At 41.1% G+C, this 22,040-nt stretch overlaps 1 protein-coding gene and 1 pseudogene across 1 annotated transcript; one reads left to right on the top strand and one right to left on the bottom strand.

Annotated features, from left to right (window-relative positions):
- Positions 1-1,488: 1,488 nt before the first annotated feature.
- Positions 1,489-14,875, bottom strand: LOC147260389 (arrestin domain-containing protein 1-like). The gene is made up of 3 exons (XM_086205425.1): positions 14,341-14,875; positions 3,743-3,853; positions 1,489-2,026 (listed from the first exon to the last, which is right to left on the bottom strand). The coding sequence occupies exons 1-3, from the start codon at positions 14,456-14,458 to the stop codon at positions 1,887-1,889; spliced, it is 369 nt and encodes a 122-aa protein (XP_086061551.1). The 5' UTR covers positions 14,459-14,875; the 3' UTR covers positions 1,489-1,886.
- On the top strand, positions 14,609-15,136 carry LOC147260388 (intraflagellar transport protein 20 homolog pseudogene; annotated as a pseudogene).
- Positions 15,137-22,040: the final 6,904 nt, after the last annotated feature.

Below are 22,040 nucleotides of genomic sequence, written 5' to 3'. Positions count from 1 at the left end.
AGAGAGACACGAAGTCAGCGCTAAAAGCAGTAAAAACATACACTTAGGAGGATCACAGGCCTCTAAAAACATCATAGGGGGGTCCGGGGGGTCGGGGGGGGGGTGAGGTCTCCCATTGAAACCAATGGTGGCAAAAATTTATCTGAAATTGTAATGTTTTTTTGGCTATTATTCTTTCTTTCTTCCGCTGCCACTTTAACGCTGAATTTGACCCCCTGAACATGCATGAAATTCGCTGAAATTTGGCATGCACGTCCAGTCCGGCGAAAAAATTTATATTTAAAAAAAAATTCACAAAAACTCAATAAAAAACTAAACAAAAAACGTAACAAAAATGGAGCGCTTTAACTTCTTCCACGAATGTCCCACAGACATGGGACCAACACCATTGGACTCGTCTCATCAAGACGAAAAATTCATACGCTCTGACCCCTCACCTATCTACAACAGAATGTCCACAAATTGGACAAAACTGTCCAAAACAGGACAATTTTCACTGCCCGAACAAAATCTATCTCCTCCTAGGGCATTAATAGTATCGCTTCCAAACTTTCACTTATTACTCTCCCAACTGTGCTGATTAAAAGTTGAGAAAGGTTTTTATATGAATTGCTCGGTTTCCGTTTTATAAGCCGTCAAAGTCGAGGAGACACGTTTTATGTTAAAATGGAAGTCAATGGGAAGCCGTGTCCTCTCATGGTACATACTCTCAAACAAATGCTTCTCACGTCTACACTACAACTCACACAGCTTCACAAAACACACCAATGGATTTCTCAGAAAAAACCCTACAAAAATATGGTATTATATTGCACTTTTAAGTAACATATACAGAGTTATTTGATTTTCACACACTAAAAATGTCCTTTTTTCATCTGCTCTCCACTCTGGCACAGATGTCAGAGATTTGTTTACTGTTGTCATGGAAACCACAATTGGAGCTTCTCTGCCCTCATGTATATACTCTCAAACAAACATCTCTAGCTTCTAATCTAAAACACTCACACCTTCAAAAAACACACCATTGAATTCCTGACAAAAAACTCTACGAAAAGATGTCTTTACATTCAACTTTTGACCAATATATGCTGAGTTATGACCGTTTTGCACAGTAAAACTGCCAAAATCCTCCTCTGCTCTCCACTCTGACACAGATGACAGAGAGCGAACAGAGAAGGGAGGGGCTCTTAAAGGGCCAGCTCTCAGCTCTGCACTCACACTGTGCATCACACTGAGGCTTCTATCTCCTTAACTACAAGGCCTAGGGATTTGCCGATTACACTGTTGGATTTGGGCCGGCGTTTGGCACCCAACCGCGGGCGCGTGGGGGCTCAGGCCCTAACAACGCTGCTTGCAGCTTTAATTTAGTGTGATTTTTTAGAGTTTTTAGTGTTTGAGTGTGCTTACAAACACCATAGGGTCTTCGCCTGAAGTACGTTCTGGCTCAGGCCCTAATAATGTAAAGAAAGACAGATAGAGATAGGCCAGAGAGGAACAGAGATAAAGAGAGAAAGAAAGGGGGAGAGAATGATGGACAGACAAGCACGTGAACAGGTTGGAAGTATTTGTATTTACTTCAAGAAATACTGGAAAATAACCTGACATTATGAAATCAATCAAAGACAGCTGAAAAATAATGTAAGGGCCTAAAAGATGTCAGCATTAGATATAAGGGATAAGAAAGGATAAACATTTTATTCATCCCATAGTGGGGAAATTGGCACTGTTACAGCAGCAGAAAAAGTACAGAGCAATAAATAGCACTATCATAAACAACAATCAACTACAATTAATTAATTTCTTATATAATTTTGGAAAGGAGCTAGTATTTATTAAATTCTGGAAATGCTGCATTCTCACACAGCATTCTGGTACCATTGAGTTGCCTACATTAAGCGTTTGTGAAGCTCAACATCTACATAACAATTGCTTCGCTTTGAAGTGAGTATTCCTGCAGGTAAATAGTTTCTCCTACCTGGAATGAGAAACTTGAAGGGAAAAGTGTGTTGTCCTTGTTTCAGAGTTCCTGCACAGGACACATAGCACAGATCAGCATCAGTCAGTGTTAAGATTAATAATGGCTCTACAGCAGTAGTTCCCAAACTCGTGGGGGCATGTGAAAAATTAGCTGAGGGGGACACAGATGGGCAGGCTCCGATGGGTGCAGGGGGCAAAAATAACGCAATTAGTAAATCACAAAAGTAAAAGTTTTACAAATAATAATAATTAGATTACATCTAAACAAAACTCCTGGAGTGCTGTTCAATTTCTGAGCACTGACACTCCCTTCTCGCCCTCTGTACTTGCAACTTACCCTGCAGGACACATTAAACATCTGTACTTGAGACATGCGGTCACACTATTCCCACTTCATAACTAGCTCAACTGTGCAATCTACACTTATTTTTTCAACATTAAAATCGTAGACTAAGACTTAAAGAGGTAACTAAATGTGATTTAAAACAATCTACTGCTCAGGAAGTACTGCTACTTTCTCCATTAATTATTGGAATGGAGTCATTTGAAAAACAAGTGTGGATCATATTCACAACTGAGAAAAAATGTTAATTAACTTTAGTGGAGTTTTTTAAAATTATTTAAAAATGTTAAATCCATATAGATGACTTAACATAACAGTTCTATAAAGTTAGGTAGCCCGAAAATATTTACAGTTAACTGGGGGGGGGGGGGGGGGGGGCTTAATTGAAGCCAACAATGAGAGCAAACCTATGACTTTTTGTCAGAACTGTTACGCACTGCACCTGTAAAAATGTTAAATGAAAAAAAAATTATACAAAATTTGGACTGACAAACAACGGTGTTGCCTGATTGAGAAACAAATTGCACTACTTAAAATTGAATATAGTAAATTCTTTTATGTAGAAAAATTCATACAAAGCTATTGCAAATACATAAATTAAGCACCAGGCAACAAAAATGACAAAATGCACCAACAGCATATTCCTTTCAGTCAATTATTTGCAAGATTACTAAATTGTCATCTGGCATGAAAATTATGTTACAAAAAAACATCCGGTATCACAAACATTCAATCAGAAACCAAAAACATGCTGCAGCTGATTTGACATAAACTAAATTCAGAAAAAAGCATTTGAAGAGCTGTTTAATTGTCATCTTGGGGACGAATCTGACAAAAATCTACATCCTGATCATTATTTCAGCATCATTCCATGGAATTCACAGAGTTGTGTGCGGCTCCAAATTAGGTCATTGTGAATTCCATAGAATGATGCCGAAATAACAACCATGATATAGGCACAATGATTGTTGGACCTCTAACATATCTGAGATCTGTAGAGGGTAGCAAAATGGGTATTTCTGCTATTGTTGATGATACAAAGTGAAATAACTATTGTTGGCATCTACATGGAGGTAAAATCTGCTCTTCCAAACAAAAAACAAGTAACGTTGTGAGTAATCACAAAAGTACCATACACTACCTGACAAAGGCACTATTCCACAACAAACTCTGTAATCATACAACTATCTATATGACACTACTTTGTCAATCACAAGTCATTAACATAGGACACATCTATACTTGCCATCTAACAGGATTTGAGAGGAGCTGAAGCCCCACACACAGTCACTGTTGACCCATGATCTGATGCAATTAATAGTGTGTAGTGTAATGTGGAGTTTGGTGATTTAGTTGTTTATCTGAATACAAACTTTTGGAAGGTTGAGTGGAATCTATAAGCGAGATCAAAGAGCATCTTACCTTTGTCAGTCACAGATAGAGTGCTGCTGAAATATTGTTCCTCCATGGTCCATGCCGTGTCATTGGCTTTGCTGGTGATACCACAGAAACCATTGCAGTTCACCTTGATAGCTGCAGAAAAAAAAGCAGAGACACTGAATCAGCCATTTAAAAATTTAGTCGATGTCATTTAGAGCAGTGATTTTATAATGTCATGTTAAGGTGTTAGAGGAAATTCTTGTGTTTCAAACTACACTGAAAAGAAGTTGCTAAACCAAATCAAAAATTTAAAAAAAGCCACTTGATGACAATGCACAGTCATTAAGTTTCATGGTGTTCAAGGACCTAATGAATCAACAAAAACTCATGACACTCTTTTTTGCAATCACGATTAGGCCTACACAATTAATCATATTTTCATCATCGCGATGTGAACATGCGCGATAAACACATTGCAAAAGCTCCTCTGGAATGCGATTAATTTTGTTTTTATATGCCATGCTTTCACACTCATGCTGACATTTGGCCAATCAGATGCAGCCCTGGCCACACGGTCCATGCATGCACACCGTTCAGCCAATCAGATGACACCCATAGTTAGGCAGACAAGTCAAGACAATGGCGGAGGTCAGAGAGCAGAGCAGTGAAGTTGCAGAGGAAACGCTTGTGGCTAAGAAAAATAGCACCTCTGCAATTTGGCAGTACTTTGGATACAAGAAAGAAGAGGTTTTGCTGACTCAGGTTCTGTGCAGGACCTGCAGTGCAGTAGAAGCAACATCTAGAGATAACACCACCAACCTCCATCATCACCTGCTGCACCACCAGAAGAGCTGCACGAACAATTTAAGGCCATTTATGCACGTACACACACAGACATGTGCGCGCACAAACACACGTGCACTGCCAATGATATTGATGGATTGATTTTTGGTTTTGAGCTCATCCTTCAAATTAAAATATTGATAAGTGTTACATATTATCCGTCCCATAAGCCATAATAATCCACGAATGACTTAATAGCCATTGTAACTTGCATGTAGTCTCTGAATTATTGTTAATTTTATCTATCTGCAATTAGTCTTTTTTTTATTTCAATAATATTACGATGTTTGTTTGTTTTTTCAGAAAATGCTCTTAAAGATGGCAGCTGCATTGCCCGTGCACTGAAACAGCACTGGTCAGAATCTCAAATGATCTTCTTATAGCTTCAGACAGAGGTCTCGTCTCTGTACTTGTACTTTTGGACCTCAGTGCTGCATTTGACACCATCGACCACAGCATTCTGCTACAGAGACTAGACCATGACATTGGGATTAAAGGACCTGCCCTAAAATGGTTGAAGTCCTACTTATCTGACAGGTTTCAGTTTGTTCATGTTAATAATGACCATTCGGAGTATAGCAGAGTTACATATGGTGTACCACAGGGTGCAGTTTGTTCATGTCAATAATGACCATTCGGAGTATAGCAGAGTTACATATGGTGTACCACAGGGTGCAGTTTTAGGACCGATTCTCTTCATTCTTTACACGCTCCCCTTAGGTGACATAATCCGGAAGCACTCGATCAACTTCAAGCCAGTTTACTCATCTGCAAGACTGCCTGAAAAACATTAAATCCTGGATGTCCTCTAACTTCTTACGACTGAATTCAGATAAAACTGAGGTCATCGTGTTTGGACCTAAACACCTCAGGGACACGCTCTCGAATCGGATCACTACTCTAGATGGCATCACCCTGACTCCCGAGTACAACTATACTTGGAGTCATTTTTGACCAGGACCTTTCCTTCAGTTCCCACATAAAGCATGTGACTAGGACCGCCTTCTTCCATCTGCGCAGTATCGCTAAGATTAGGAATATCCTTTCCCAGAGTGATGCTGAAAAACTGGTGCATGCATTTATCACTTCTAGGCTGGACTACTGCAACTCTCTCCTGTCAGGATGTCCTAAATACTCTCTAAAGAGTCTCCAGCTGGTCCAGAACGCTGCAGCGAGGGTTTTGATGGGAGTTAAAAAGAGAGAACATATCTCTCCCACTTTAGCTTCTCTCCACTGGCTTCCTGAAGGATCTAGAATCGACTTCAAAATCCTTCTGCTGACTTATAAGGCTCTCAATGATAAAGCTCCATCCTACTTGAAAGAGCTCATTAGTCCCTACTGTCCTACCAGAGCACTCCGCTCCCAGAATGCAGGTCTTTTAGTGATTCCCAGTATCAATAAAAACAGACTGGGAGGTAGAGCCTTTAGTTACCGGGCTCCTCTACTGTGGAACCAGCTCTCTCCATGGGTCAGAGAGGCAGACACTCTAACTACGTTTAAGTCCAGGCTTAAGACCTTCCTCTATGACAGAGCCTTCAGTTAGGACTGGTTCAGGTAGCTCTGAACCATTGATAGCTATGCTGCTACAGGCTTAGACTGCTGGGGGACACATCAGGTTACATGGAGCCCTCTCTTCTCCTCTCCTCTCCCCCCCTCCCCTCCTCTCTCCTCCTGTCCTCCTTGCACATTTTGGAATTGTCATTACCATTACTTGTTGCACTTTGTAGTTTGGCCTTGGAGCACTGGTGGATCTGTGGAAACACAGAGACTGCGAGACACCATCTCTCTGCTCCAATTGTTGCCTGCATCACCCCCCCCCCCCTTTTTTTTATCCCCTGCTGTTACACCGGCCCACACTCCCCTTCCATGAACCAGTCTGCCATCCAGTCCCCCATCAAGCTGGCTTGCTCTCCCTGCCTCCCCTACCAGAAGCTTCCTTCTTCAACTGTTATTAACATTTCCATGTTTCCCACATTTTGTATTGTAAACTGTTTTCTTCTCTGTAACAAAATCTACTGCACGTCTGTCCGTCCTGGGTGAGGGATCCCTCCTCTGTTGCTCACCCTGAGGTTTCTCAGATTTTTCCCTGTTAAAAGGGTTTTCTATGGAGTTTTTCCTCAGTCGATGTGAGGGTCTAAGGGCAGAGGATGTTGTTATGATGCCATGTGAAGCCCTTTGAGACAAACTGTTGGTGAAAACGGGCTCTACAAATAAAATTGCCTTGCCTTGCCTTGCCCTGGTGACCATGTCAAAGTATCTTTGAGCAAGATACAGAGTCCCTAATTGCTCTGTAGGGTTTACTTGGATTGTTTAAGGCAGTGGTCCCCAAACTACGGCCCGCCTCCACATTTGGCCCAGCCCCCTGGAAAATACCAGAGATGCATTTTGATTTTTTTTCCATGTGTATTTGTATTTGATAATAAAATTGATAACTAGCTATAAACTATTTTCATTATTAACTATTAAGGTGTGTTCACTAGGGCTGCAACGACTAGTCAACGTTGTCGACAAAAAAAAATCGATAGAGTAGAATAGAAATAGTAGACAATGAATTCCATTGTCGACTATTGTCGCCACACGCGTTTTTCCAGAGTAAGGCATCTCTCTTGATTATAATCTCTGCCGAGAGTTGCTCATGCACAGTGGCGTCTCTGTCTCTAAGCGGTAATATACAGGAACGCGGCGTCAACATCAGGCACGCCTACTCAAACTTCGAAAGTTTGGTGGCATTTTAGCCTGGATACGGCGGATAAAAAGACTACTTGTAGAGGTTGCAAAGCAGACCGTGCGTATCATGGCGGTGATGCAGGAACATTTAAAGAAGCCCTCGGGCAGTTGAACGAAACAGAGTCTGACTCGCCTCCGAGATTCAAGTAACATTCAAGCCAATACGGTTTTTATGACATTCATTGTACATTTTATAAGCGTGTTTTCACTATAAAAGAGAGCTTGAGCGTTATGCCAGACTGTGCCTGACAAACGTATGTTAAATTAATGAATGTTCACTAAAAGATGTATTTTTCATTGTACGCATCTTTCTTGTTTATTATCGTTTGCCACATAATTAAATCAACTTCATGCTAAATTTAAGAAAAAATAACAATTATCCGATTAGTCGACTAATCGTTTCAATAGTTGGTGACTAGTTGACGATTAAAATAGTCGTTAGTTGCAGTCCTAATGTTCACACCAAACGCAATGCGAATTTTCACGTCACTTTATTCGTGCGAATTTGATCGCTGGATCAATGTGTTTATATTCGTGAATAAAGCGACGCGAAAATTCACATTGCCGTTTGGTGTGAACACAGTCAGTTGGTAACTATTTCAAACACGCATAGAACGTGACACTCTATTCCACCCTTCTGCATTCTGTGCCCCTATCTGGCAACCCCCAGAAAAAAATCCTAGACCCGAACCCAGAGAGGGTTATTTGGTTGTGTGGCTTTCTGGAAAACAATACATTTTTACGTTTAGGCAACCCAATGATCGCCACACTTATTCAATTACAAACTGACCCCCATCAGAGAAGGTGAAAGTTATGTGGCCCTCACAGAAAAATGTTTGGGGACCCCTGGTTTCAGGTGTAGTAACTTGATAAGCTGATGATGATGGTGTATCACTAGGGTGTTTTACACAGTTGTTACTCTGGGTACCAGTCCATTTTTGTATCATCCAACAAGAAACGATCAGTCTCAGATTATAGTTTATCAATGAGTTCTTTGCGGAGCTGTGGCTTGCATGCAAATATATAAAAATGGGTTAGGACACTTCTTGGAATTTTAAGAGGATTCTAATACATATCCAAAAATATTTGAGACTAATTATTCCAGCAAAGCAATGAAGGCACAGGTGGAGTATCAAACATGAACTGTTAGATTTATCCAAGCTTCAATTGGACGGCAAAGGTAGCAGGTAAAAAGTTGTGTAGGATGGACGATGGTGACCTACAAACGAATGAAGCCTACTGAACCGAGGGCTGACCACACTCTGTGGGGTCAGGCAGAGTTTGGGAGTGAGAGAGATTGAGGCCTGAATAGATGCAGCACTGGTCTTTGTTATTGCAACAGTGCAAAAACCTACTTAATTGGCTTCCGTTCTCAGCTGGATGGCTTCCATCAATGTACGATAGCTCTCCAGCAAACTGGTGGGAAGACGGCCTCCAAGCCTCCACCTCGACGACCGTGGCTCCCGCAGGGATTCGCTGGATGGAGAAGGGAAGTGTGTTGATTCACTACCGTCCAGTCTCAGGCTGCTGGCTGCCTCGACACGATGCAGGTACAAGGTGGCTTCTCTCCGCTGCTCAGGATGGAGATGCAAGGCTCATGGGAGGTCAACTAGTCTTGTGACCGTGAACCGCGATGAATGACGAATTACAAAAATAGGAAATATCAACACTGTAGGTGTGACACGGAACGATGCCTTCGCGAACTTAGATGAAAAAGAGGCACGTTCGACTCAGCGCACAAAACACTGCCACTCGTGGAATTATTGAAGGAGACATAAGGGTTTGTCTAAAGAACAAAGACCAAACCCATGAAGAAGATGGTCACAAAAGGAAGGAGGTGAAGTAGCCACTCTAAGAAAAAGCAAGAAGCGTGGAAAAAAGAAGAGGAGTGAAGAGAGCGAATGGCCGATGGTGTTGCAACTATTATAGTAAACTGGTCTGCCTTGGGGGAGTGACCTTTGACAATTGTGGGGCTGCTGGCCAATCAGCACACTTTGCCGTCCAATATTTCTCAGATATTACTGTATTAAACTGGTTAAACAGAGAGCAATCATGCATCACACAGATAGAGCTAGAGAATAAGATTGCTAAGAGTTAAGACAATAACAGTGAAAAGCAAGGAACATAACTACAGAGTGAAATATTTTTTTTGTTCCAAGTATTTTTATTGTTTTCTTTAGGTTATACAAAACAGAAATTTACATACAATTTGACATATTTTAGGAAAATCCCACCCAATCCCGAAATATCCACTGCACCATTAGAGCTTTACAGTATGATATAATACAGCATAATTTACGTATGATAAATTATTTATAAACATAAAACCACAAATAAGGTATAAAAGGAAGAGAGAAAAAGGAATAAAGGAGTTCAAAGGCAAAAAATACATAGCAAATGAATACATTTACTAATAAAATAAGTAAACAAAAAATAAATAAATGGAAAAAAAGGTAAGATAATAAATAACATTATTTATTAACATTCAAGAAAAGAAAAGAACAAATTGTTAGGGGGTAGCAGAGTTTATATTTATATATCTGTGGCGTCTATCTTCTCTATATGATCCAGAACTGGTTGCCAGGTGATATAGAAGTCAGAGACACAGCCTCTTGTAGTGTAACGGATTTTTTCTAAAGTCAAATGATGAAGAAGATCCCTGATCCAGAGTCTAAAGGTTGGTGGCAGTTTGTCTTTCCATTTAAGAAGTATAAGTCTCCTTGCCAGCAGTGTGGCAAAAGCTATCATATTTTGGCTACTTTTGTTAAGGCGCAAGTCTTGGGGTATAGTGCCAAATATGGCTATTATGGCCAGAGGTTCGATAGATATTTCCAAAATATCCGAAAATAATTTAAATATAGCTTGCCAAAAATCTATTAGTTTTGGACAGAGCCAAAACATATGTGATATGGTTGCTGGTGTTATTCCACAGCGGTCACAGTTAGGGTCAATATTTGGCGTAAATTTGGCCAGTCTTGTTTTGGACCAATGCAATCTATGTACAATTTTAAATTGTGTTACTTTATGTCTTAAACATATTGAGGATGAGTGTATTTTGTCTAATACAGCTTCCCACATGTCCTCTGTAAGTTCTGTGCCTAGTTCTTCTTCCCATTGTCTTTTTAAATGTGACAGAGGTTCTGAATTATAAGAATTGAATAGGGTGTATATTCTGCCAATAATCTTTTTAGCGGAGGAATGAAGTTCTAGAACGGAGTTCAGGAGAGAGGTGGGTGGTAATGATGGGAAGTGAGCTGAGTGTGAGGAAACAAAGCTGCGAAGCTGCAAGTACCTGAAGAATTGAGAGTTAGGTAGATTAAACTTTAATTTCAGCTGTTCAAATGAAGCAAAATGACCATCAACATATAAATCTTTAAGTAAAACTAATCCATTCTTAGTGGAAATATTGAAAGAACCATCAATCAGAGAGGGTGTAAACATAACATTTTTTGCAATAGGGGCATGAATTGGTAAGTTATTGAGTGAGAAGGTCCATCTGAACTGTGCCCAAATCTTTAATGATTGTTTAATCACTGGGTTCATAGGAAATTTGGATACAGGACAGGGCAATGGAAGATTGGAACATAGTAAAGATCTTAAAGATATGGGTCCACATGCAAGGTCCTCCAGTTGTAGCCATTTTGGGCCACAATCTCTTGGGTTAAACCAATACAACATAACCCGTATATTAGCTGCCCAATAATAATGTTGAAAGTTAGGCAAGGATAGTCCTCCATGCTCAAGAGTGAAATATTTTTAACATGTCCATACACATAAGTGTGTGTGTGTGTGTGTGTGTGTGTGTGTGTGTGTGTGTGTGTGTGTGTGTGTGTGTGTGTGTGTGATTGAAGTCAAACGAGGAGACTTCAGTTACAAGGCAGCATTACTTTATACACAGAGTCCAGGTTTCCTCCATGGACGCTGATAAATTCCTACTCTTGTACTTCATTTAGCAGTGATACAGAACCCTTCAATCACATGAAAATTCTTATTGACTTAAGACATGTACATCCCAAGAAAGAGGGTGAATCCTCACATGATCAAACAATGCATCCTCAGTTCATAATATCAGGTCTCTTCCGCAAGGCAAATGTTTATTACACCCTGCGGGGGTCGAGGTCGCAGAGAGGTAAGAGACCCCCCATTTGGCTAGCACTCCTGACTCGAGTTACAACTTCCTTGGTCAGGGTGAACAGGAGATGACTGGACATCTTGATAAAGAGGGAAGTAGATGATCTTGGTTCTTAAGGGTTAATTATCATTATTCAAAAAAAAAAAAAAAAGGTCAAGAGGAAGTTGTTCTGCTCTTCTTTCCAGATTAAGTGTTCTGAGGGGGGTTCCTCCAGTAAGGAGTGTGAGGAAGGAAAAGGGGGCAAGTCCACTACAAAGGGTAGGGGGGAGATGCTGGGTCTGACAGTTCCTGTGAGCTGGTCTAGGAACCTTCCCTTTCTTTTGGCCAGAGCCATTCATGTTAGTTGGTGGTAGTTTCTGTTGGGGATTTGTGGTTGTGTTGTGTTTGGTTTACTTCTGTTCAATAAATTCACTTTTGGTTAAACACTACTGGTCCCACACAGTTTATGTTCAGCCCTTTTTCCCGAGCCACTTAAAGGTAACGACTGAGAATGATCACCATTGACGTACACTACTTGCATGGTTGCTCATGCCTCATGTGATTCAGTATGCTGGTATCAACAATGAACAGAGTGATAAACTGGCACAAAAAAGGATTTCAAATCCACAAGACATTGACTGTCCACATGGATTTATTATGTGAAGACTCAAAGATCACTGACATCTCAGGGTGGATTATAGAAACTTCTGTCAAGTGATTATGGAATCATACAACTGCTTGTTGAGCACACCACTAGAGATCAACTGTCCACACTTGTGACAGTCTGACTCCTACCAACAACAAATTGTTTCCCAAAACCTGAAACCTTATTCAATAGCCCTCAAACAGTTCTTTCACAACTTCATGTCAGAGGGGAACCACAATCATTTTAAAAATAAGCTAATTATTTGTCTATCAAGGCCCCGCCCAATGACTCAAGCTGTAGCATGGCAAGTTTGTCTGACAAGCTTTAACTGAACAGGAATACCATCAGATCGGATCCCAGAAACGATCTGACAGAAACTCCCTGACAAACACAAGCTGTTATCAACAGCCTGATGAGGCAGCAGCTTGTGCTCTTGCTCACCCAATCACAAGTGGACAGATGTCCTTACAGAGCTGGGCATCATTTTCTTTGAAACATGACTATAAGGCCTTGTTGGAGGTCATATTACCTCAATAAAATCTAAGCACCTGCACCTGGTGCATGACTCACAAGATCTGGAGCCATTTTCCCAGTTGCATCTCTCCTGTGTCCTGATCCACAAAATGCTTGCTGAATCTTGAGAAAAGAACAAGCACAGCTATGACTACTGGGTCTGTATAATAAAATTGTGTGCAGGAAAGGTGACAACAATGGAGTATGGACAGAGGTTTCTCTGAGTGAATAATGGCAGAAATCGTGAGAGAGCAAAAAAGCAGCTCTGTCCTGCACCTAGTGCTTAACATTTTGTATGTATGTAATGCTGTTTTTGTAATTTCTCATCAAAATTTAGTTTTTTGTAAATCCCAAAGTTTACTGGGTTTTTGTTTATAAATGAGGCCATTGTTCTTTCAAACTCCTGAACCACAGATGGTCTTTTAGTAAGTGGAGGGCAGGAACTAATCTTTTAGTCCAAAAGATGCAAATATAATGTATTGACTCCATATTGGCCGAGGATGCAAAAAAGTACATAGTACAAGCACAGTTGGTGCCAGCTGATCAAGAGCAAACACCGAGAAGCCCAAGGCTGTATTTCACCAAAGAACAAACCCTAGTCCAGGGCTAATTATAAGAATACAAATTCTTCCAATACAGGCTGGAGGAGTAACAGCCAAAACCAGAATTCATTGTTTTCTCCAGAGTAATTGAGCATCTGGAAAACAGCGGCTGAGTATCTTATATTAAATTACTATATTTTTAATTATATTACCCTATATTAGAATTTATTTTCCATTTTACCTCATCTTTATCCTTACCTTTATCTTATGACACGTAGTTTTAACAGGTTTCTTTGGTGTATATTGATTTCTTGTAACATCTAACCTGAAAAATTTTACCTTGCTGTGAATTACCTTGAGATTTTGTTGCACTGGGAAGTGTGCTTATAGACTAAATAATACACAATATAATTAAAGACTGACAGTCTCCTCAATAGAAAGCTGAGATGAGATTAACATTACTCTGTTAAGCATCTGCTATATGTCCACGACACTGAAGTCAGCTTCCGATTCGGCACTTAAGGGGAAAGTTAAGGGGAAATTAATGTAATGTGTACGGCGACTGTTTATGCACTGACTGTTTTATTTGGACACTTTGGACGGAGGAATATCCACCTTGGCATTTTCACAAATAGAATAAAAGTTTCACAAATACATTTGTGAGTGTCAGGCAAAGTTAATATCTTACCCAAAAGGTCTAAAATGATTTCACATCAAAAAGTGTCAAAACAACAACAAAAGACAATAAGTGCATGAACAGCCGCCATACACATTACGTTAATTTCCCCTCAACTTTCCCTTAAGTGACGAATCGGAAGCTAACTTCAGCGTCGTTATATGTTCCAGTTATTACACTGCAAATATTCAGATGAAATATTTAACAATTTCAATCAATTACATGATTTTTTTTATAACATTTACCAATGTCAATGTTACAGGTCATCAGCAAAATTAAAAATCGTATTCAGACACTTAACATCTTTTCCTGGTGCTCACCAGACCTATTAATGAGGACCCGATTACGTATGTTTTTTTTTGTTTTTTGACTCATTTATCAGATTGCACATTTTAATTGTATTGTATTTTTTCAACAATTCTGGAAAAATGTCTTTCTTGCCTTATTTTTGAATACTTTTAATACATAAACTCCGTCAAGCCGAGTGGGCGCTTCAACCCATTCCACACTGAGCATCAACGACAATCAAGATGGCTTCTCAACTTGCTCATTTCCGTGATGAAGTGGCTGAGGGGCTCTTACCTTTGAAGAGCAGTGGTTGGCCCACCGTCACGCGTACGCTGCCACAGATCGACTCACCGGGACTGTAGACCACTTTATTGTGGTCAAAGGTGATATCAAACTCCTGAATTTTCCCCATAGTACTGCCGATCAAGCGCGAACACGACCAAGATCCTCACCTTGGCTGTCTCATCACTGACAGTGATCAGAAAGCTCTGATGTTCAGTGAGTTCACTCAACCCGACATGGTGCTATAAGAGGAGTGGTTCTGCTAATGGTCCAAGAGCAGAACGACAGTGATACAATGGCATTTCATAAACTGTTTGGACCCTTGCTGACTTCTCAACGTGTTCCCGTTTCACCTGCCATGGCAACAGGCACATCAGCAAAGGAATGGTTTTATATTGACAAGCTCAGACATCTGAGGATACTGGAGCCAGAAATCAGGCAAAAACCCTCAGAGCTCATGGTCAAGTGCAAAGAATTCCTTGACAAAATGAAGCAGTTTGAGCAGACAGAGGGAGGTCTGACTGAGCGGCTAGAAGAGCTGGGAAAAGAGGTGGAGAAAGAAAAGTTGAAGGCCATCGGAGCAAGAAACCTGCTGGAGTTGGTGGCAAACCAAAGGGAGACACAACGCCGGCAGCTTCAGGCTAAAATCTCAGAGAAGAGGATGCAGCTGAAGAGGCTAAGGACTGAGCAGGAAATCTTGTCTGAAGTGGAGGCTAAACAGAAATCCTTCATTCACCACTTCACTCTGCAGAGGTGAAGATGTGACACAGACCGGCAGGAACATACGTCCATGAGCAGTTCCTCTCCTAAACTTGTCCTCCTCCTGGAGACCCGTCAAGTTGTCCCCAGCCTGCTCCAGTTCCCCATGACCCTTACACAGGACAAGCAGTAGCCTGTAGACCAGGGGTCACCAATGGGAGGACTGCTGTCCGTGACCCAGAAGCCGCCCCATACAGACCAGGACCTCCAGCGAAAAGCGAAGGTGTTGCTTTTGCTTGGTTGGAATGAAAACCTGCAGCCACATCGGCCCTTACTGGACTAGTTTGGACACCCCTGGTGTTAAAAACTGATTAAATTAAAATTAAAATAAAAAATCGTATTCAGACACTTAACATCTTTTCCTGGTGCTCACCAGACCTATTAATGAGGACCCGATTACGTATGTTTTTTTTTGTTTTTTTATCTCATTTATCAGATTGCGCATTTTAATTGTATTGTAGTTTTTCAACAATTCTGGAAAAAATGTCTTTCTTGCCTTATTTTTGAATACTTTTAATACATAAACTCCGTCAAGCCGAGTGGGCGCTTCAACCCATCCCACACTGAGCATCAACGACAATCAAGATGGCTTCTCAACTTGCTCATTTCCGTGATGAAGTGGCTGAGGGGCTCTTACCTTTGCAGAGCAGCGGTTGGCCCACCGTCACGCGTACGCTGCCACAGATCGACTCACCGGGACTGTAGACCACTTTATTGTGGTCAAAGGTGATATCAAACTCCTGAATTTTCCCCATAATACTGCCGATCAAGCGCAAACACGACCAAGATCCTCACCTTAACGCCGAACACGACCAAGATCCTCACCTTAACGCCGAACACCTGTGAGCAAAAAGAACAACACGCCCATATCTCTTGTTCCCACCTATTCGTTGACGTCACAGCCTTGTCCGGAATGAGGACGGAAAACCCGTTTGTGATGCAGTCCAGAACCTGTCAATCAGCTTCTCACGCCTGGTTCAGGGGTTGGTGCAAAGATGTCATAAACTCCATAATCTCCTTCTGTTTAACCTCTTCCTCTAATATTACCACAAGAAGCGCCCTCCATAATTTATGGCGCATCTCTGGTATTTATTTATGTCTGCCCATTCATCTATGAAAAAAAGTTATTCTGAATTTCCCATGACAGAATAGATTCAACTTTTTCCGATCCATTTTCCCCTCAAAATGGCACTTTCTTTGTTTGAGCAGTTTTTTCCTTTAAATTTAAATAAAAAACAGTTTTACCATCAACTGTCAAATATTGTGAAGACATCTGTATCTAAAGCAGAAGCTGGCTTCCCCTGAGGGGACTACAGCCCAGTAAGTGGAGGGGAAAGAAAAATTACCCTATTTCATAATAAGTTCTCAATGGTCATCTTAAAAACTACAGTCGTGTGTGTGTGTGTGTGTGTGTGTGTGTGTGTGTGTGTGTGTGCGGGGGGGGGGGGGTAATTGAGTCTACTTTCCAAGAATTAGAAAATAAAAACTTTGCTTGAAGTACCTTCAGGCTCAGGCCCTAATAAATGACTTAGAGGTTAAGTAAAAACTTAGGCTAGTTGGGCTCGATATAACCAATGCACAGTAGGCATCTAAACTGGAGGTAAATTTCTCTTACTTAGAAGACCTGTTGCCTAATGAGCTCTGCAGTCCTGATGAGGTCAAAGATGTTCTCATTCAAGTTTTATCTTAAATCTCATCACTAATTCTATTCTTATTAGTCTCTATCTTTTTTCCATTAAAAAATGAAAATATGTGGAATGACGGAAGCCCTAGGGAAACATATTGCATTCACCTGAGAAAGACAGACATTTTTAATTCAGAGAAAAATATTTTGACATTTTTTCGGAATTAATGAATCTTGTTAATTCAGAAAAACATGACTAAATTTCGTTTCCCCCACAAAAACATATCTCAATAATTCACAAAAACAGGGGAGAACAGTTTCTTTTTTTGCGTAAAAAATATATCTCATTAATTTTAGAAATACAGTGAGATTTTTTTACTCAATTTTAACAGAATACACTACTATGAAGATCTGGTGACTCAATTTCTACAGTTTAAATCTGTCCTCTTTTTCTGTATTGATCAGTTCAGAACTTGACGTGGAGCCTATCCCAGTGGCTTTCAGGTGAGAGGCAGGGTTCACCCTGGACAGGTCACCAGTCCATCACAGGGCCAACACATAGAGACAAACAACCATTCACACTCACAGTCAGACCTACAGTCAATTTAGAGAATCCAATATAGTCCATTTGCATGTCTTTGGACTGTGGGAGGAAGCCGGAGTACCAGAGAGAACCCACACAGGCACGGGGAGAACATGCAGACTCCACACAGAAAGATCCTGTAACTGACAGTCTAGATCAGGGGTCAGCAACCCTTAACACTCAAAGAGCCATTTCGACCCGGTTTCAACGGAAAAGACAACACTGGGAGCCGCAAACACTTTTTATATTTAAAATAATACAATATATACACACACACACAATTTCCGTAATTTCCGGACTATAAGGCGCACCTGACTGGAAGCTGCACCAGTGAAATTTAGGTAAAAAACAAATGTGTATATATAGAAGCTGCACTGGACTATAAGCCGCAGGTGTTTTAATGTTTAATTACCATATGGAAGGGTTCGTGCACAGAGGGGCTTGTCAGGAAAGAGATGGCTGTTTGGGGAAGCTCCCGATTTGTCAACATTTCCTACAAACAACAAGTTGCATAAATGCATAACTTCTAATAATAGCAGGGAACATGTACCGTGTTGTGGAAACTGTACGGTATCACATGACACATCGCGTTTCAGACACACAAACTTTCACAGCATTCGAAACGTGTTTACTGTGTAGAAATAAACGGTGCGCTCTCAGTGCAGTACCATAAACAAAGCTTACAGCGCTGGACGAGGCTATGCCCCTTGAATAGGGCTGCAACTGACGACTATTTTAATAGTCGACTAGTCACCGACTATTGAAACGATTAGTCGACTAATCTGATAATTATTAATTTTTCTTAAATTTAGCATGAAGTTGATTTAATTATGTAGCAAATGATAATAAACACAAGAAAGATGGGTACAATGAAAAATACATCTTTTATTGAACATACTGCGGATTCATACAAAAATTAAATAAAAATGTCCTGTCTAAAACCAATTAGGCACAGTGCTCGGTCAGTAGAGACATAAATCCATAAATAAATAAACCTCTGTCCATTTTTATTTAGGGACAGGCAAATAAATAGTAAATCAAAATCTATTAAACATTTTTTATAGCAAAAATACGCTTATAAAATGTACACTGTGTGTCATAAAAACCGTACTGGCTTGAACGTTAATTGAATCTCACCGAGGCGAGTCAGACTCTGTTTCGTTCAACTGCCCGACGGGCTTCTTTAAATGTTCCTGCATCACCGAGGTGCTGCCATGACACCAAGGTCTGCTTTGCATACTTTCCAAGTAGTCTTTTTATTCGCCGTATCCAGGCTAAAATGCCACCAAACTTTAGAGGTTTTGGTAGGCGTACCTGATGTTGACGCCGCCATTTCTGTACGTTACCGCTCAGAGACAGAGACGCTACTGCGCATGCACGACTCTCGGCAGAGATTGTAAACAAGTGTGGGGCCTCACTCTGTTGGAAAAATGCGTGTGGCAACAATAGAATTTATTGTCCACTATTTCTATTCTCCATTTTTGTCGATAACGTCGGCTAATCGTTGCAGCCCTACGAATTAAGTGTTTTTTAAAAGCGCCTGTAACACAGCAGTAGGCCTAAAGGTGCAGTAACGTCTGTTTAAAATATAACCAGCCTACCAGAAACCGCCAGCCGCACCGTTGTATACACCGCAGCGTTCAAAGGGGGGGGGGGGGGGGGTAGCGGCTTATAGTCCAGAATTATATATAATTTTATTTTAATATTTCGAGATCACAATAATCTTACAATTTACAACTACAATTAAACAAATGAACAAACACAAAGAAAATACTTTGTTCAGATATTGCGCAGTTTTGGTGTTGCTGGGCTTTCCGCACATGCCGGCTACCTGCTGACACATCGAGTGCTGTCAAACGTCTCTCAAGAAGGCGAAATTGCCGAAATTGCACAAGAAAGGAGAAAGAAGGTCAAAACTTTGACTTAATAAGAAGACACGATACACGTTTTTGAGACAAATAACATCCATTTCAATCGGACACTTATAATTTCTTTTCCCAAGCCACGCAGAGCCGCCACATAAGGATGTAAGAGCCGCATGCGGCTCCGGAGCCGTGGGTTGCCGACCCCTGGTCTAGATGAAGAACACAATGCTTGTGCCTGATCAGAGCTGAGATACCTCCCTTCCAACCCCAAGAGCTGCCAGCCAATCAAGAAGCCTACTACCATCAAGCTCCAAGAGGCTTCATAACGCTTACTTTCTATGCCTGTTAAACTCAATGGAACTGTTAGCTTATTTTTTTCTTTTACCGTAATTACTACCTGCCACAGATGTTAAGTTCACATTAACTAACAACTAACAAGAGCAAAAGAGTGTCTGTTTGTTGTCTTTTGCATATTACGTCACATATCTCAAGTTTTACTGGGACTGCTTCCCTGCAAGTGGACTGTTTCCCTGCATTTGCCACACATCTATGACCAATAAATACAGAAAAAGGTTTCTGTGCTGGCCGGAACTATGTTTTGGTAGTAGATGGTGCTATTATTAGCTGTATTCTCATCTAATGCCTTGTGTTAGCAAATAGTAGTGTTTCGGCTGAGACAGGAAATATGAAGCGTTCAACATTTAGTTGTGGCAGACAGAGACAGAAGCAGTTTTTTTCTCACATGCCAACCCATGCATCTCCAATCATTCATCATTTGCTTTTTTATGCAAATTACTTTTTACAATCAACATGTTTTAAAGAATTGTTAAATACTATTTCTGATTTGGCCAGTATTAAGGGAACCTCAGTGGGAAATGTTTTACCCTTTTCATTTTTACATATAGTGACATAAATGTGCAGCATTTCTATTCATGCAAGCCACTCAAAGAAGTTTACAGAGTTTATTTTATATCATTTAAAAGGTAATTAATGTCATATAGGATGAATATATTTTGTAAAAAAAAATGAGAATATAAAATCTCAACAGTTTTATTACCCATTTTTACCAGTGAGCAGCACACAGACTCATGGGCCAGCCCATTCTCCATCAAGTCAGTTATTTTCTCTCAGCACCCAGTAAGCCCTCAGTCTAGTTTGAAGTCAAGACCTTCAAACCAGACTGATCTTCAATCTGACCCTTATCTGGTGTATTAGCTGACCAAACATTTGTTCTGGAAATAAAGCGATTAATTAATGTTTTATATAAAACACAAAGTAATAGTAATAATTAAAACAACAGAGAGTGTACAGGCATTAACACATAAGATGTTATCTGTAGTATATTGTTTGCTTACTGATAACAAGTTTTATGTGGATGAACATGGCGTGACAGTTGTTGATGTGGTTAATGGACTTGCAAAGTATCAGCAAAAACAGACAGACACCACACACAGCCCTCCAGGGGCCTCATGTATCAACGCGATTTACGCAAGAAAAACTTGCGTACCCAAGGATCGACGCTCACGTTCAGATGTATCAACGCGAAATGTTTGTCGATTCTTGCGCTGTTTCACGCCAACACCGGAGGCGCCGTTGAAGTTGAAGCCGATTCTTGCGTTGACTGCACTTTGGTACGTTGGCGACACCCTGTGGCGGTGTTTGGTAACTGACATTATTTGACAACTGCACATACATCATGGAACAAAAAAGCCTTCCAGCGGGAGATGACGGACCCTTCTGTGCGGGGGCGGGGGCGTGGCCCTCATTGAGGGGAAGTCCGAGGGCGGTGTGTCGCTGCATTTTCCTTTCACTACAGTTGCAGAGTGGGGCAGAATGTTTGTCATTGCATTTAGTTCCTACTCAGTCTTTGTCTGGGGGCCCCTGACAGCTCGGGTCCCCAAGAACTTGCCTGGTTTGCTTGCCTTGTTGCGACCAGCCTGACCAGGCCCTGCCCTGGGTGGTGGACCTGATCATTCAATAATATTATATTAAATATTAAAGCGCAATTTGCAGCAATAGCCGGATTCTCTAATGTATCGGAGCCATTGACAGAACTCATGTTGCCATAAAAGCGCCGTCCCATGAGGAATTCAGAGGCTGGAGGGATGGACGCCGATTGCGCCCGGGCAGCCGTCCTCGCACGCCAGAATTTCATTTCCACAATGTGAAAGGGTAAGCAGCGATTACACAATTCATGAAGCCAGATGAATTTATTTTGTCCACGAAATGTTCCCGAACATTTATCAGCCAGTCGAGCCGCTCATTGTCCCCGTTATTCCCCTCATAATGTCCTCCTGCGACTACAGGACCGCCTGTGTGAGGACGGGCTGGCCCGAATGCCGCTGGTCCTGGCGGATGAATGAGCCGGCAGGGGTGCTGCACATCGGCGGCATGGCTGACGGATCAATTTCTGTTAAACATATTGGTTTATTTAAATTGCTGATTCTGTGTATTTGTTGCCTTTACATTTGAATTTAGTCCTACGTTAGCCTCTAATACGCAATACTTGCATGTATCTCATACTAAAAAAACTACGGTCGCAAGAATCTCGAAAGTTGCGTACGCACAAAAAAAATCCGGCTGTATCAACATGTGCCAGCGCCGGAAACCACGCACGTGTCCCAATCAGCGTGGAATTGAGCGCAGATGTCGGAGTGACCGGGCCCGCCCCCGTTACGCCCATCTATGAATACGCAAATTTATTTAAATAAGGTCTCCGCTGTCGGCGCTTGCAAAATAATGTCAAAGAAGAAGAGGTTCAATAAACGTTGTGAGTGGGATAAGAAGTGCGAGGGGGTAACGCGGTGGGTTCCGAGCAACGCACCCCCGCGGAGATTAAAAAAAAGTGGTCGGACCTGTTATTGGCTAAAGTTCCCTTCTA

Source organism: Aulostomus chinensis, chromosome 6 (genome assembly GCF_037954235.1).
Source record: "Aulostomus chinensis isolate RoL2024-O1b breed Wild chromosome 6, RoL_Achi_v1.0, whole genome shotgun sequence".
NCBI classification, from domain to species: Eukaryota; Metazoa; Chordata; class Actinopteri; order Syngnathiformes; family Aulostomidae; genus Aulostomus; species Aulostomus chinensis.
This window is presented reverse-complemented; position numbering and strand designations above follow the sequence as displayed.